Genomic DNA, 17742 nt, shown 5'->3' with positions numbered 1-17742 from the left:
ATCCTAAAGCCTATTAGAGTAGTACTCACCTGCTAGTAATTTCGCATTCCACTTTTAGAGTATATGGTTTTTCGTGCCCCTTTGGCATTTGTGTAAATTGTGTGACTTTGATTATTTTCATAAGAGTTTTGTATTGTGCTTAGCACCCTGTCCTCATAAAGAGTCCAGGGTTGTTGTGTTCTAAATAAATATTCTTTTATTTTCATAACAACTTGTGTAGTGTCCTTTCACTTGGTGTTCAAGGGGTATATGTGATGGTATAACAGCTGGCTTAACACACCCTCTAGAGTTTAGCCTAAAGACTGCTCTTGTCCATGCTACTAGGATAGCTGGTCTAAGGTTGACTTACAACCAATCATCAATAAGGGTTGTTTGGACTGATACAAAGTGCTCACTAGAATAGTGAACATTATATATCAGGCCAACGTCTCACACCCTCTTTGTAACTCTTAAGTACCTGCACACCGATGTACACCCGGTGTGCAACAAGTGCTGATCTCCGGAGCACGAGAACAACTGTCTAGCTTGTGCTCGATTCTGATCGAAGAAGACGCTTAGACTCAGACGCGCAGTCAGGCAAAATATGTCGAAGCCAGCGCCCGACCCGGTGAACATCTTCGATGAAGACAACGATGAGGTAGTCGACACAGAGGATCCAGAACAGCTGTCGGATCCCGGTTCGGAGCATGGCTCCGACTATTATGAGGAAGACTAAGACAACGTCGAATATGAAAACGTCGTCGAGGTAAGGGACGACGTAACCCCCATCTGAGCCGTTGATGACGACTCGAGCGATGAAACCGGGCCTGAAACAGACACTAAAACACTTTCAAAGCCTCCGGTCGAGGCATCGCCAGAAGGCTTTAGCTGAGATCATGAACAACATTCTATAGCCCTGCATCAAGGCCTGGCTAAGAAAACATCACATGAGCCATCGAGTCAATAACCGAAACCGAAAGTGTTGAAAACAGTCTTCGGGTCGAAGACCTCGAACCCATCGGAGTCGAAGAAGACATCAGGTGTAGACGACCCTGCGGGGTCGAAAGTTAAGAGTGTCGAACAGAAGATCGGGGCGCTAAAGTCGGCCATTAAAGCCAAGCACGTTGAACCGAAGACGTCGATAGACAGCGACACAAACAAGGGACTCGAGTCTCGTAAAGGTCTCGATCCGAAGCGTCAGGTCGACAGACCACAGCTTGTCAAAGGCCTCGAGTCAAACACCAAGAGCGCCTCGAAGGCTGTCGAGTCGAGGCCGAGTGCGCCTCCGACGCCACAAGCACCGGAGTCAGCGCACGCCCAAGAAGTTATGGGGGAAAAGGCAAAGTCGGTCGGGCCTACATCGACACTGGCGCTGAAAAAGGTTGGTCTGTCTAAAGACACTATGCCACCGATAAAATTCGGACTACCACCTACTGCACGCCCCAAGGCGCTCGATCCGAGACGTGGGGTTGAAATCCCCAAACAGGTGTCATTGGGAAAAAGGAGTCATCCTCTTGAAGAGGACGTTATGTACCAGGAGCCCTCATATGATGACCAGTCCAAGTTGCAGATTGACTCTGAATCTGGTAAACTTACTATTTATCAAAGAAAATTCAGATCAGCAAATACTTGGGAATCATACAAAATTCCACTCAAAAAGAAAAAGGATTCTGCAACATCACCTGTCCTTTTTGAGACTGTGAGGTACTATGGCCAGGACACTTCGGCATATTCACCCACACCCTCTGCTGAGCATATGGGGTATGATGATGAGGAACAATATAGTTACCCTGTGGACAATGATCAGGATGACCAAACTCAAGCCTGGACAGACCCTGCTGACCAGGGGGAATCACAGACTATTCCTGATACTCCCTCTTATCCTGTGAAAACTTCACCAACGGAAGATACAGCTGCCTTCAACGCTTTAATTGAAAGGGCAGCACTAAATCATGATGTGGACATGCATGCTGACCCAGTTGAAGAGGACTTCCTGTTTGACACTTTCTCCACTTCAGAAAATCTGTTAAAACTTTGCCTATGCTAAAGGGTGTCCTTAAACCAGCAGGGGACATTTTTAAGGAAACCACTAAGGCAAGGGTTTATTAACCCCAGGATTGAGAGGAAATCCAGACCGGCGCCTGTGGACCCTACATATATTAAGGGACAGCTGCCGTTAGACTCTTTGGTAGTGTCAAATGCTCGTAAGCGCGCCAACTCACAAACTACGGGTGATGCTCCTCCTCCAGACAAAGAATCTAAAGTACTAGAAGCTTCTGGGAAAAGGGTAGCTGCTCAAGCAGCTAATATCTGGAAGATTTCTAATACACAGGCCCTATTAGCCAGATACGATAGGGCACATTATGACACTCTAGAGCAACTGCTACAACATTTGTCTGAGGCCTACAAGGAAGGGGCAGAGATGCTAATCCAGGAGGGTAAACTCATATCCAGGACATCCATTAAGTGTGCGCTAGACGCAGCAGACACTGCAGCCAGGGCCATCAACACAAGCGTCATGCTCAGGAGGCATGCTTGGTTGCGCATCTCTGGATTCAAACCCGAGATTCAGACCACATTACTAAATCAGCCTGTGAATCCAGATTATCTTTTTGGTCCTGATGTGGACACAATCTTAGAAAAGATTAAAAAAGACACTGAGATAGCCAAGTCCATGAGTGCCTTGCAGTCCCAACAATTTAGAGGAGGTTTCTTTTGTCGCTCCAGTAACAGAGGAGCAACACGAGGCCGGGCATCACAACAAATTCCATACAATAAAGGGAGCATGCAAACCACCTACAATAAAAATAACAGAGGTGGATACCGTGGCAACAGCAGCAAAAGCAGAGGACGGGGGAATAACCACACCAGATCCTCCTCCAATACTAAACCGTGACGCCTTGTCACTTCCCCTGGACCATGTAACACCGGTCGGGGGGCGATTACAACAGTTCCTGCCAATCAGGGAGAGCATTACCACAGACAGGTTGATGAGACAACTTATTCAGTACGGATATTGTCTAGAGCGAACATCCACTCCACCCAACATACCCCCAAGACACCGTCCTATGTCAGCAGAGCACATAAACTTATTGCAGCAAGAAGTCATCAGTATGCTGCAAAAAGGGGCCATGGAACTTGACCCTCTACAGGAACAAGGTGCAGAGGTATACTCGCTGGACTTCTTAATTCCCAAAAAGGACGGGTCTTTCAGGCCAATACTAGACCTCAGGCCCCTAAATCAATACATCTTGTCAGAACACTTTCACATGCCCACTTTACAGCAGGTTCTACCATTGCTCAGTCAGGGGGATTTCCTCGCAACACTAGATCTAAAGGACGCGTACTTCCAAATACCAATACATCCTGCACACAGGAAGTATCTCAGGTTCACCATACAAAATCGGCACTACCAGTTCAAAGTACTGCCGTTCGGGGTGACAACAGCCCCCAGGGTGTTTACCAAGTGCCTAGCGACAGTAGCGGCGCACCTAAGGAGAATCCATGTCCACGTCTACCCCTATCTGGACGACTGGCTCATCCAGGCAAAGTCGGTCCAGCAATGTGCCAGCCACATGTCGCTTACTATTCACCTCCTGCACAGCCTCGGATTCTCATTAAACTACGCAAAGTCTCATCTCCAACCCGCTCACGTACAACAGTACCTAGGAGCGAAAATAGATACTCTGGTAGCAAAAGTACAGCCAAACTCGGCAAGAATCAGCAGTATTCAGTTGCTGATTCAGAAATTCAGACCCCAATACTTGCTCCCAGCACGGGTGTTTATGCAGTTGATAGGCATGATGGCCTCCTGCATCTTCATAGTCCCTCACGCGAGGCTACACATGTGTCCGCTTCAAGAATGCTTAGCACAGCAGTGGAACCAGGCTCAGGGACAGTTAAAAGACCTAGTGTTGGTGACCGGTCGTGCATACCACTCTCTGCATTGGTGGAACGCACAAAACCTTTGCAAGGGACGACCGTTCCACGAGCCTGTACCACAAATAGTGCTTACGACTGACGCATCTCTCCTGTGCTGGGGAGCGCAAGTCCTCCATTACACAGTGCAGGGACTATGGACGACACAGCAAAGGAAGATGCACATCCACCTGCTGGAACTGATGGCAATCTTTATGGCGATGAAGGCGTTCAAGGTATATTTGTGCAACAAAGTCGTGTTGATCCGGACGGACAACATGACTGCCATGTACTACATACAGAAGCAGGGAGGGACACACTCTCCACAGTTGTCACATCTAGCGCAACGCATGTGGAAGTGGGCCATTCAGAGGAACATCTTCCTCATGGCGGAACACCTTCCGGGCAAAGACAACCAGATGGCGGATCTGCTCAGCAAACACAGCCACCAAATGCACGAGTGGGAGATACATCACTCAGTGCTACAACCGTACTTCCAGCAGTGGGGTCACCCAGAGATAGACCTGTTCGCCACAAGGGAAAACGCAAAATGCCAAAGCTTCACCGCCAGGTTTCCACATCCACAGTCTCAGGGCAATGCGATATGGATGAACTGGTCAGGCAGGTTTGCGTACGCTTTTCCCCCAGCCTCGCTCATACCACTAGTGGCACGCAAACTGCGACAACACTCCATGACACTTATCCTAGTTGCTCCAACGTTCCTAGAACTTTCCGTTGTGCCTCATCAAAGGCTGCGCTTAACGCCCAGGCTTTTAACGCAGAGCCATGGAGACATTCAGCACCCAGAGCCGCAACAGTTGAACCTTGCGATCTGGCTCCTGAAGTCATAGTTTGGTTACCTGAACTTGCCTCCTGACTGTATGAACATTATCAAGGAGGCAAGAAGACCTACAACCAGAGCTTGCTATGCTGCGAAGTGGAAACGTTTTGTCATCTATTGTACCAATAATGACATAAATCCGTTAGATGCGTCTACTCAAAACATCATATGTTACCTGTTACATTTACATAGATGCAATCTAGTGTATAGCTTTATACATATACACTTAGCTGCGGTGGCGGCTTATCTTCAGAACAGGCAACACCTTTCACTCTTTCGAGTTCCTGCTATTAAAGCTTTTATGGAGGGTCTCAAACGAGTGATTCCTCCAAGACACCCACCTTCACCTGTCTGGAACCTGAACGTGGTTCTAACCAGACTGATGGGACCACCCTTTGAACCTCTACCCTCGTGCGAGATACAGTTCCTAAGGTGGAAAGTGGTTTTTCTAGTGGCGATTACATCACTTAGAAGGGTTAGTGAGCTACAAGCCCTAACTATTCAGGAGCCATTCATACAAATTCATGCAAATAGAGTAGTACTGCGTACAAACCCTAAATTTATGCCAAAGGTGGTATCCCAGTTTCACATTAATCAAACTATCGAACTGCAAGTGTTCTTCCCAAATCCAGATTCAGTGGCAGAAAGAGCTCTACATACACTGGATGTTAAAATAGCTCTCCTGTACTATATAGACAGGACAAAACCTTTCAGAAAAACTAAACAACTGTTTGTTGCCTTTTCACCACAGCATAAAGGCATCCCCATTTCAAAATCAGGTATAGCCAGATGGATTGTTAAGTGCATACATATGTGTTATCAAAAAGCTAAACGCACGTTAACAGTTCCCCCAAGAGCGCATTCCACACGCAAGTTAGGGGCATCCATGGCTTTCCTGGGAAACATTCCTCTAGAAGACATATGTAGAGCAGCCACATGGACTACATACATACATTTACCAAACACTACTCCGTAGATGTACACTCCAAACAGCAAGCAGCTGTAGGACAGGCTGTACTCGGGACTCTTTTTCAGGCTGCTGCAGCTGGCACGGGCAACCACCGCTAAGGGGGAGACTGCTATACATTCTATGCACAGATATGAATTCAGCAGCCCACATTACTTGAACGGAATATGCTACTTACCAGTATGCATCTGTTCTTGGCATGTAAGGCTGCTGACATTCATATCGCCCTCCCTCCTCCCCGGTGCCTGTCGCAGCTGTAGCACTCAGAATTATTCTTAGCATGGTCATCACTTACTGTATCATACTCCATCCCTGCCACAATGGCGAAAAACAATCTGAGGATGGAGAGGATGCCCATGCGCACTGTAGTCCGGGGGAGGAGCCACCTATCTCGTGATACTTCGAAGACTCTTCCAGGACAACAATGTGCAATCATCCAGACCCAACACTAGGCGGCGATCTATGCACAGATATGAATGTCAGCAGCCCTACATGCCAAGAACAGATGCATACTGCTAAGTAGCATATTCCGCTCCTGATACGGACCCGGCTTTCCTCCGTTTGGATCCAGCTCCGGAATCCGGAATTGTGACGGCGGCGAGAAAGCAACACCCCACCACCCCGTCCTCCACTGTGCCTCCAGACAAGGAGAGTCGCTGGTTGGACTCAGCGGGCAGGAAGGTGTGCGGGACGGCCGCTACCTCCATGTAGGCTGCCAGTGCATCTGCGCTGTTGGGGCGCTATGATCGGGCGCTGTGGGAGTCCCTCCAACAGTTCGCCGACCTCCTTCCACGGGAAAAGGAGGATTTTATAGAGATCCTGAATGAGGGATTGCTGTTGTCGAACCAGCTGATCAGCGCAGCTGCAGACTAGTCTCTCCTGGCAGCCCACGGGTACTGCCATGGAGTTAATCAGAGGCGCCACGCTTGGCTCAGATTGACGTCACTAAAGATCAACAGAGGGTGGCCAACCTGCCCTTTTCGGGCGAGACCCTATTCGAGAAACACGCCGACGATGAGATGGCCCGCATGAAGGCGGAGGCTGAGACTCTGACGGCTGTGGGCTTGGAGAAGCCCAAGCACCAGAAGAAGAACTACCGCCCGTTCCAGAGACGGTACGGGGTGCAGGGCAGAGGGCGAGGTCAACAGTCAAGACAGCAGCAGTTCAAGAGGAAGCCCTTCCAGAAACGTCAGAGGGGCAGGGGTGGTCAGCAATCTGCCAAGGCAACCAAAGGCCCGGCCGGGTCTAGGCCCTGAGCGATTACTTCCCCGTCATCCGTTACCCACTCCGGTGGGGGAAAGCGTTCAATATTTTGTGTCAGAGTGGAGAAAAATTAATCGGGACAAGTGGGTGCTGAATATTGTTTGCAATGGATACAGTCTTCGGTTCACCAGCCCGCCTCCTGCAATTCCACCGGTTTGCTCGCAGTTTCAGCTGCGCGAGCTGCAGGCGGAGGCTGATACCCTGTTAAGGAAAAGGGCGATAGAAGACGTCCCTCTGTCTCAAAGGGGTAGAGGTCTGTACTCCCGGTTATTTCTGGTCCGCAAAAAGGACCAGAACGAGTTCAGGCCTATTCTAGATTTGCGACAAGCAAACAAGTGGATTTGCAGAGAAAAATTTAGCATGCTGTCTTTGCACCAGATTTACCCTCAACTGCAAAGGGGGGACTGTCTGTGCGCGATAGACCTACAGGATGCATATTTCCATGTGCCCATTGCACAGAAACACCGGAAGATCCTGCGATTCCAAGTCAGCGCCAAACACTATCAATACACAGTGTTACCGTTCGGGCTGAAGTCTGCGCCCAGGACCTTTTCCAAATGCATGGCAGTGGTAGCGGTACACCTGAGAAAGAACAAGGTGTTTGTCTACCCGTACCTGGATGATTGGTTGATCAAGGCATCCTCCTTCTCGGAAGCTCAAGCGCACTTCCAGAAGACGTCCGTTCTCTTGAACAAGCTGGGGTTGCACATCAACATGTCCAAGTCTGTCCCAACTCCGGTCCAATGCCTACAGTACTTGGGAGCCTCCATCAATACGCTGTCAGCAAGCGTGTCTCCTTCGGAGGAAAGACGTTTATCACTCCTTCGGAAGGCTCAGGCTCTTATCTTATCTTATCTTATTTTATCTTACGACATTGAGGACGGTGTCTTCTCTACTGGGGTCGATGGCCTCTTGTAACTTCCTGACGCCACACGCACGGCTACACATGAGACCGCTGCAGGAGTGTCTGGAGGATCAGTGGGACCAGGGGAGAGGAAACTGGGACGACAAGATACGACTGTCTCTGCATGCTCTACGGTCTCTGAAATGGTGGTGTTCAGCGGAGAATCTCCTCAAGGGGGTTCCCTTCCACAAGGACATTCCGACTCAGACTATTGTGACAGATGCTTCTCTCCACGGCTGGGGAGCGCATTCCGGGGAGTTACAGATCCCGGGAACGTGGTCCCAGACGGAGTCCACATATCACCTCTATTTTCTGGAACTCAGAGCTGTTCACTTGGCACTGAAGGCCTTTCATCCGTCCTTCCAGACCAACTTTCTGCTAGTGTAGCGCTTGGGAGGGAGCTTCCCCTAGATAGGGAAGTGGAGTGGACAGGCCTGACCCTGGTTTCACCCGGGGACAGAAAGATGGTCCCAGTGACGTCCTTACCATCGAACACTGCTAAGTACCAGCAGAGGGTGAAGGTTAACAGGGAGGAGGTGCCAGCATGACCACCGTAGTGAGGCGGCTGGTGTCCCCTGAGCAAGTAGTACCTGATGTATTCCATCTGGCCGTGTTGGCTGACAGCAGTCTGAGCTACTATCTTGTGGCTCAGGTTCCCTTTGAGTGGGGAGGAGTCCAAGGCCCATTGAGAGTTGCTATAAGCCCTACCTTGCCTGTTTACTATCTGCTAGGAAACGACCTGAAACATACCGCCTGGAAGGAAGTGGAGTTTAAGGCCCATACTGAGATGCTGGAGTTACCAGGATGGACTTGCGTGGTCACGAGGTCCATGGCTGCCCGGCAAGGAACTCAACCCGGGTTGGAGCCTGAAACTACGGCCCAACCCAATGCCGGTCCAGAGGAGAATGGAGTGGAGGACACACCCCGTGTGATGGATGGTGAGCGCGCGGAGGTACCCCAGGAGTCCGCGGAGGTGGAGGTTGTTCCCTTGGGGGACTTGCGGACCCTTGCCAAGTGGCATGTGGAAGGAGGGCCTACCCGGGAGGAATTCTGTCGGGCGCAGAAAGAGTGCCCCATGCTTGACGGCATGCGGCGGCAGCCCAAAGCCCAAGCGACCAATCAGGAGCCCGGCAGTTACCTTGTGTACTAGAAGGATGGCATCCTCTACAGTGAGCCTAAGGTTCCGGTGCATGAATCCTCTAGGGCCTAAGTGGTCCCCCAATGCTAGCGGGCCTTCTTATTTGAATTGGCGCATGAAATACCTTTGGCTGGACACCTGGGCCAGGACTAGACCTTTGCGTGGTTGGTCCCGCTTTTGTATTGGCCCAGGAAGAGAGTTGCCTCTAACACCTATTGCAAAACCTGCAAGACTTGCCAAGCGAGTGGCAAGACTGGGACTAAAGTGAAGGTCCCTTTGGAACCGCTCCCGGTGGTCAGGACCTCTTTTGAGCGGGTCGGAATTGACATCGTTGGGCCGTTGGACCCTCTGACCTCTGCGGGACACCGGTTCATCTTGGTGTTAGTGGACCACACCACTGAGTACCCAGAGGCTAGTCCTCTGAGGACCGTCAATGCACATGTGGTGGCGCGGGCCCTGATGGGGATATTTACCAGAGTGGGATTCCCCAAGGTCATGGTGGCAGATAGGGGCACAAACTTCATGTCGGCCTACATGCAGGCCATGTGGAAGGAGTTCGGAGTGACCTTACCACCCCCAGACCCAGACTAACAGGCTCGTAGAGCACTTTAATAAGACTCTGAAGGGGATGGTCCGGAGCCTGCCAGAGAACTTGAGGCGGAAGTGGGACATCCTCCTCCCTTGCTTGCTGTTTTCATACCGTGAGGTACCACAGAAGGGAGTCGGGTTCAGCCCCTTTGAGCTGCTCTATGGCCACCCCGTTAGGGGGCCCCTCAGCCTAGTCAAGGAGGGGTGGGAGAAGACTTCGAAGAAGCTTTCCCTTGATGTCGTCAGCTACATGCTGGCATTCCGCAGCCAGATGGCCAAGCTGTGGAAGGAAGCCTCAGACAACTTGGAGGCTAGCCAAGCCGTCACGAAGGACGCTTATGACCGCAACCCTCGGATGGTGGAGTTGGACGCTGGACAGAAGGTGTAGGTCTTGGAGCCTGGGGAGCTTAGTGCCCTCCAGGACCCGTTGACTGGTCCGTACGAAATTGTGGAGCGTCTAGGCCAGACCAGCTATGTTGTTGATTTGAAGACCACCCGACAGCCCCATCGGGTGCTCCACGTCAACCGCCTGAGGCCTCACCATGAGCGATCTGAGCTTGCTCTCCTCATGGTGACGGATGGGAGCGAGGAGAAGGAGAGAGCCTCTTCCTGACCTTCTGGCGGCCCAGGAGAAGGATGGATCGGTGGAGGGAGTGGTCCACTCCCCATCCTTGACCCCAGCGCAACAGAGGGACTGCCGCCAGGTGTTGGAGCAGTACGCCTTGTTGTTCTCCCTCACTCCTGGAATTGCACATCTGTGTACCCATGATGTGGACACAGGGGACAGTCCGCCTGTAAAAACCAAGTCTTACTGGCTGTCCGATAAAGTTAAGAACAGCATCCAGGGTGGGGTGGCCAAAATGCTGGAGCTGGGGGTGATTGAACCTGCCAGCAGCCCTAGTCCGGTTGTGTTGATGCCAAAAGCGGCCCCACCGGGCACCACACCAGAACTTCAGTTCTGTGTGGACTATCGGAGATTGAACTCTGTCACCAAGACAGACGCTCACCCGATCCCACGGGCAGATGAGCTGATTGACTGGCTGAGAGCAGCCCGGTACCTCAGCACCATTGGCTTAACATCAGGGTACTGGCAGATTGCCATGGCCGACGGAGCAAAGGAGAAAACAGCGTTCTCCACCCCGAGGGTCACTTTCAATTTAGGGTGATGCCCTTCGGGCTCAAGAATGCTCCGGCCACTTTCCAGCGGTTGGTGAAGCACGTGCTGTCTGGCCTGGAGTCCTTCTCAGCGGTGTAGCTGGACGACATAGCTGTCTTCAGTAGCACCTGGGAGGACCATCTGCAGCATCTCCAGGAGGTGCTACAGACTCTGCAACGTGCTGTCCTGACCATCAAGGCTAGCAAGGGCCAGATTGGACAGGGATCTGTCGTCTACCTGGGACACCTGGTGGGCGGGGGTAAGGTGCACCCCCTCCAGGCCAAAATTGAGACCATCTTGGACTGGGAGCCCCCAAAACCCAGACTGAGGTCCGAGCTTTCCTCGGCCTCGCTGGCTATTACCGCCGGTTTGTCAAGGGGTATGGTACAATCGTAGCCCCCTTGACTGAGTTAACGTCCAAGAACAGCCACGAAAAGTGATCTGGACGGCTGCTTGCCAAGAGGCAATCGAGACACTGAAGCACGCAATGTGCAGCGCTCAGGTGCTTGCAACACCTGACTTCCCGAAAGAGTTCATCGTGCAGACGGACGCCTCGGAGCACGGCATGGGCACTGTGCTTTCGCAACTCAACGACGGCCAAGACCAACCTGTGGCCTTTATCTCCAGAAGACTCCTCCCTTGGGAACGACGATGGAGTACCATCGAGCGAGAAGCCTTCACTGTGGTCTGGGCCTTGAAGAAGTTGAGGCCATACCTTTTTGGCTCTCACTTCCTGATTCAAACCGACCACCGACCCCTTCGCTGGCTCATGCAGATCAGAGGCGAAAATCCCAAGTTGCTAAGGTGGTCCATTTCCCTACAGGGGATGGACTTTAGGGTGGAACATCGGCCCGGAGTTGACCACGCCAATGCTGACGGTCTCTCCCGTTTTTTCCGCCTTAGTGACGAGAACTCCATAGAGGTTAGGTGGCTCTCCCCACTTTCAGCTGGGGGGGGGACGCATGTTAGACCTGTCAGCCCGAGGGTGGTCTTTCCCTATTTTTTTTTCCCTTGCCTTATTTTTCCCACCTTCTTTTTTGTTGGCCTTAGGTCTCTGAGCACCGTCCCATTGCTAATCAATGCTAAGGTGCAGGTGCTCTCTACTTAAAACATGGCTGCCACAGGCCCCTGCTACTGCAGCGTGCTCTTTTTAGTCGCACTCTAGTTGCCAGGAGCTGGCTGGAACCCTTAAACACTGTTGCCATACCAGCCTGCCTTGCCTGCCCATAGCTAGTCTAGGGAAGCTCCTGGAACCTTCTAGAATAGGGGTGGAGTCTGTTTTTGCTGCCTTAGAGGGTGGTCACCTGACCTGGGCATATATAAAGAAAGGAGGGAAAGTTCTTAGTCAGTTGGGGCATCACTGACCTGGGGGAACCTACGCAGGAGACTTAGGCGGTAGGGCCTAGTCAGGAACCTATACCATTGGGTGTGACAGGGTTTAGGCGCTGCCCGCCAAGCTGTGTGAGGAACACTGAACTAGCCCACTGATCTGGCCCGGCGGGAGGGGAACCCAGGGACCACCTGCAGTGACCTGCTGAGGAAACCTGTCAGCAGCCTTCAACTCAACCCATCCCCCCTTTTTCAAGAAACTAAGAATCTGTTCTCTACCAAGGGCGCAGGAACCATCAAGCGCCAAGAAGAAACCTAACTGCCAAAGGACCACTGGGGATCCACCAGGTATTGGGCTGGCCCCTTCTGCCCCCCTTTGCCTTGACCTGGGCCCCTGCGCTGTCCTGACACTGTCGTGTGGCCTGGCCTGTCCTGTCTGAACTGCTTACCTGCCTCCAATTTAAATAAACTACCTGTGGAGCGCCCTGCCTGCCTAACGCTAGCCCCCTGGACTGCCTGTCCTGCCAGAACTGTTGGGTGTGCCCACACCTGGCGTCTCACCCAAGCGCTGTGCCCCTGAGAGCGCTATAACCCGCAAGTCCTAGGATCTGCTGCTGTGCGCTGTGTGCCCCCACGAAGCGCTACGTCAATCCCCACTCACCGCAGGGGAGACTGCCTGTGAAGCGCTGCTGTCCGGAGCGCTGTGATCTGCACCCGGCGGCCCTCGGTGCCAGAAAAGGGCCGCCGCCGCGTTACTTTCACCGGAGCCCGGCCCGATTGTGTGCAGTCCTTGCGGCTGCCCCTGGAGCCTTGGGGAGGCTGCGGCGATCATCTGGAAGCCTCATGCCCCCGCTGAGCATCACGTTGCGGCGGCCCCCGGTGTCAGGAGAGGGCCACCGGAATTCCTGTCAGGCCGCGCTAGGCCCGACAAGGCCTGAAGCCACAACCTGCCATCACGTGACGGGGGACGCGGCGTCCCTGGCCACGCCCCCATCCGGCGCCACGCAGCGATTGGCTGATGCTGCCGCGCCCTCCTGAGCCGCCTGCTGATTGGTTTCCGGGCCGCCCACGTCATCACGGGCCCGGGAATAGGACATCCCTACACCGAAGGGCTCGGGGAGTACCGAGAGTCCTCCACGAGATGCTGCTTTGCCCCCGACTGGTCCCGAGGCTGGAGGAGCCTGACGGAGGCCCGGGACCGGTCGCCCAGCAGGTCGGAGCCCTACCCCACCACCGCGAGGCCTCCTCTCTTCGAGAATCCCCGAAAGGCCTCCTTGAGGAGCCGAAGACTTCAGGTAAGCCCTAGGGGAGGAGGGCAGCAAGCTCAAGTGGACGCGGGGCCTCCAGGGTGCCAGAAGGAGGCCTTGATGTCGCCCCTCCCCGGTAAAGACTGTTGTTGGGCCCTGTTGGCCCCTTTTGGTGCCCGCAGGCCTGCTGGAATTAGGCAGGAGCCCTGTACTGACTGGTGAGCCCAAAAGGAACCCCTGACTAGGGGAATAGTTAATGCTGGAACTGTGTTGTTGTGTTGCCCCGGTTTAGAACACTGCTATGGTCACATCTAAAAGGGGGTTTTTATGATAATTGCCCCTGTGGCCTGGCTAATGAAACGTTTTACTTATGCCTAATGAGCTGTTGGTTCTGCAGAATTACATGTTGCCTGATTTCTAGAGAAATGTTTAGTCTTGCTTAAGGAAATGTTGCTTGTCTTCCTACATAAGTGGTTTTACTCTTGCCAAATGAAATTCTAAATGAATGCCTACAGTGACCTGATGCAACAGTTATTGCAGAGTAATGAACTGTGTAGCCCTTTAATGAAATGTTTATGGTGATATGCTACAGTAAATAATAAATTTCTCCCCTCTGATGAACTGCTTTGCCGAGACATTGATGCTTTGATTGAGTGCCCTGAACCTTGAAGTTAGATAAAACTTAATGATTTGAATCAAACTTACTGGTGTGGTCTGTCATTGTGTGCGTTTCATTGTCTCGGTGGATGTGTGTGCTGTGTGGTCACTTTACACCTAAGCTTTCGGGGGCCTACCTGCTCGGGCCAAGCTACCCACCGGGGAACTGGTGACCCCAGTTCCTACAGTATGTTTAACACAACTGCCAGGGATCTCGATGGCAGGTCAAACATTGATCACATTTGAGACACTGCAACACTTAGTACCTATTAAGCCAATAGAGCGTGCTTGCCATCATAAAGCTTTAAAAGCATGTATAAGTTGTTATGTTGACGGGGCAGGATAAGTAGCCTGAATCAGGACTCGCTATTTAATCATCTTTATGGTGTGCAAGAGGTTCATCACCTCAGCTTCATCCCTTCCCCCCACACAAGAGAGCAAACATATTCATTCATATTTCCTCTGTATTTTCAGTAGTATAGGCCACCTGTTAAAACAAGGTCTAAATATGTTACATGCCCCCAAGGATTCTCCACGCAGACTTCATCAGTTATAACAGTACAGAAACATGGCCCCCATTATCATAGCAATTTTAGCATTGGATTTCTTTTTTGTGATTCTGATTTCTTCGATGTAGACAGTATGAAAACATTCAACACAGGAAGTCTGAGACCATTAATGGATTAATAAGCACAACCAATTGGAAATGTTTTATATTTTGACCAGATCTAGCCACAGTGCTGTTCTCACTTTACAAGTACTTTAATTAAAGGTGTTACAGAGGAAGTCAAACAGTTCTGGTAACATTCTGCATATATTAAATTAATATGTTTGATATTTACAATCGGTGATAAAAATCCTCAGTCAGGGGAAGGATTAAATTAAGATACGCATGTGAGACTAAGACAACATCTGAAATCACTGTATACAGATTTGAAACTAACGTCATCAAAAGGGCGTCCATCTTTCTGCTAATGTGTGTATACTTAATTTGCTGTTATGGTTAGACACAACCGTCTTCATCGAAGTCAGGTTGTCTTTTTGTACTCTTCATGGTAGTGTTCTTATATGAATGCTTGCTTGTCTTGTAAATGGTTCTGACTCTATTGCTTTTTCTTATGAATAAAGTTATTTGAGGGTTCCGCTGTAATAATTCACAACAGGAAGCTGCACTCTTACAATTTCTGTGGCAAAAGCTGGTGTAAAAGCCATCTATTTTGGAGCAGCAAATAAAGTTGCACAAAAGATTAGTTGACACATCTTGAACCTCCCATATCTGACCCGTTCTGTGACGGACTCTTGATAACGTAAGCTCTGTAGGTTGTTGCACTCCCAGTCTCCTTTTTTTCCTGTGTGACTTGTAAGATTTTGAGATATGCAATGTAAGTACACTGGTTCTAGCTTTCACTAGTTTATGTTCATGCAATGCAAGATGCTGTAAATAATTTGATACGCATGCCTGTGTACTGTACTTTGTTCTGTAGGCTGGATCCATGCTGTGTACACTCCAACTGATACACTGGTGTTTGGGGGAAACTTCCTGCACAGCTTTAACATCCCTATGCAACTTCGGATCTACAGCGTTGAAGATCGTACAAGGGTAAGATGGAAGTGGGGACCTGACTGTTCTCTTTAGAACAGAACCTTTACAGCTCACTGTTACCCCTTGAAAAGCTGTAGTGTAGAGCACTTCTCTTACAGCTAGATCTTGAGTTTGTCTCCTCTACTTGTGTGTACCCTACCACTGGGCCTGCAAACTGCTTATCAACTCTGATAAATGCAGAAACTCTAGGGCCTGAACCACGGAAGCCACACAGCATATACCCCGTTGTGCTCATTCTCAAGCCAATTCTCTTTTCTTACACCTCCATGCATTTCTCACACGTTTATCAATTGCATTTCCCAGGGTCCTGCCTGGAATATTTTAACATTTCCTACCAGTCCCCCCCCCCCCCCCCCCTTAATCTCAAGCAGTCTATTAATTAGATCCAGTCTTAGGCCGTTCTTGAGGTGCCATGGTTAGCAGCAGCTGACCAGCATCTGAGCTGCTAATTCTGTCTGATGAATAATCATTGGAAGCATACACAAGCTCTATCACCCCCAGGAACATGCCCACTTGATAAAGCTAGATCCTGTATCAAGTGCTAATTAGCGATAATATCACCTGAATTTCCATCGCACCATCAGGGAATGTACATCTCACCTGTGTGATGAGGCACCAAACTCTCATTAACTAGAGGAATCAAGATTGTCTCACCACCTGGGCGAAGTAGCCCTTAATGACTATGCTGTGAGGTCTGACTGCACTTGGGTGCATTTTGTGGAACCAGCTCTCCATCTACTACTGTGACTGTGCCCCCTTGAATCGGGGAGTAGTTCCAGCCTTCTCCTGTAAGCACCTACTTATCAAGTCTTTCTGACCAGCTGTGGCCCACTCTCTCTCCTTCTCTGTGCATATGTTTGGAATGGTGTATGGACTCATATGCACATAAGTAAAATCATCTGATGAAATGGTGGTTATACTGTTTCTCCAGCATTTGATCTTTCACATATTTCCATGCTTGAATCATTCCTTCTCATTAATCTGGGAATTCTTGGTTACTTTAAATAGCAGTAACCCTTATTAACACCTTCGCTGTTGAGATATTCCTCTCCTGTGCTGGGCCCTAATAGAAATGGGTGTGGTCTTGACGAGCTCAGCTCGTCATGAGCACACGAGCACTGTGCCTCATGACGAGCTGAGCTAGTCATGAGCACCGAAGGGGTTAAAATGACCATAGACATTCTGGGTTTCGTGTAGCCCCTGGTACGGAAACGGCAGTAATGGCGATAGTGGATAATATCCGTCTTACCTTAGTTAGAGGCGAGTCCGCAATTCTGATCCTATTAGAACTTTTGGCAGCCTTTGACACCATTTCCCACGGCATTCTTAAACGCCAGCTGTGGGAGATTGGTGTCAGAGGCAATGCCTTTGCCTGGTTTGAGAACTGTCTTGCGGACAGCCATAGCAACATCAAGGTTAATTCCCTTGCATCCAGTAAGACCCCTCTCACAGTGGGGGTCCCTCAGGGGTCTATTCTAAGTCCTATTCTATTCAACCTGTATCTTACCCCTCTTGCCAACATTATAAAATCACATGTCTTTTCTACTGTGTCCTATGCGGACGACACTCAGGTGCTTATCACCTGTAGCCCGGATTGCTTCGAAACCCGCACCAGATTTAAACAGCGCACGATCGATATCTGTGAATGGATGAGGGAAAACAAACTCCAACTAAACTATAGCAAAACAGAAATTATGCTATTTGGCAAGGCCAAGTCAATCTGGTCGCAGGACTGGTGGCCTCAAGAATTAGGACCTTGCCCCGAACCCAAAGAAGTTGTACGCAACAAACTGTGAAAAAAAATTTAAATGGCTACCTCTAGAGTCCAGAAAACCTCTAGTTCAAGGATTAATTATTAGCCGTTTAGATTACGGAAATGCAATGTTCGTCACCATCAGCAAGTGCCTGTTGAAAAAACTTCAAACTCTTCAGAACGCCGCCGCAAGACTAGTGCTAGGATTGCCCCCCCAGGTCTCATACTTTACCCAACCTCAAGAAGCTCCACTGGCTGCCAGTACGTCAAAGAAGCCAATTCAAAATCATTAGTCTAACTCACAAACTCCTCCATGGCATTGGGCCTATTTATTTAGCTAAGAAACTGGTCTGGTATAGACCTTCCAGAGCTTTAAGATCTAGTTCCAAATCCCTCTTA

At 50.4% G+C, this 17742-nt stretch overlaps 1 protein-coding gene across 3 annotated transcripts in view; it reads left to right on the top strand.

The window, feature by feature from the left end:
• Positions 1 to 17742, top strand: part of KDM2A (lysine demethylase 2A) — a 939997-nt gene that overhangs the window by 497118 nt on the left and 425137 nt on the right. For all 3 annotated transcript variants that reach the window (XM_086953271.1, XM_086953272.1, XM_086953273.1), the window contains one exon: positions 15472 to 15587. In XM_086953271.1, the coding sequence (XP_086809397.1) occupies positions 15472 to 15587 (116 nt within the window). The remainder of the gene's footprint in view (positions 1 to 15471; positions 15588 to 17742) is intronic.

The sequence above is a fragment of the Lissotriton vulgaris genome, chromosome 1_2 (genome assembly GCF_964263255.1).
Source record: "Lissotriton vulgaris chromosome 1_2, aLisVul1.2, whole genome shotgun sequence".
Lineage (NCBI taxonomy): Eukaryota > Metazoa > Chordata > Amphibia > Caudata > Salamandridae > Lissotriton > Lissotriton vulgaris.
This window is presented reverse-complemented; position numbering and strand designations above follow the sequence as displayed.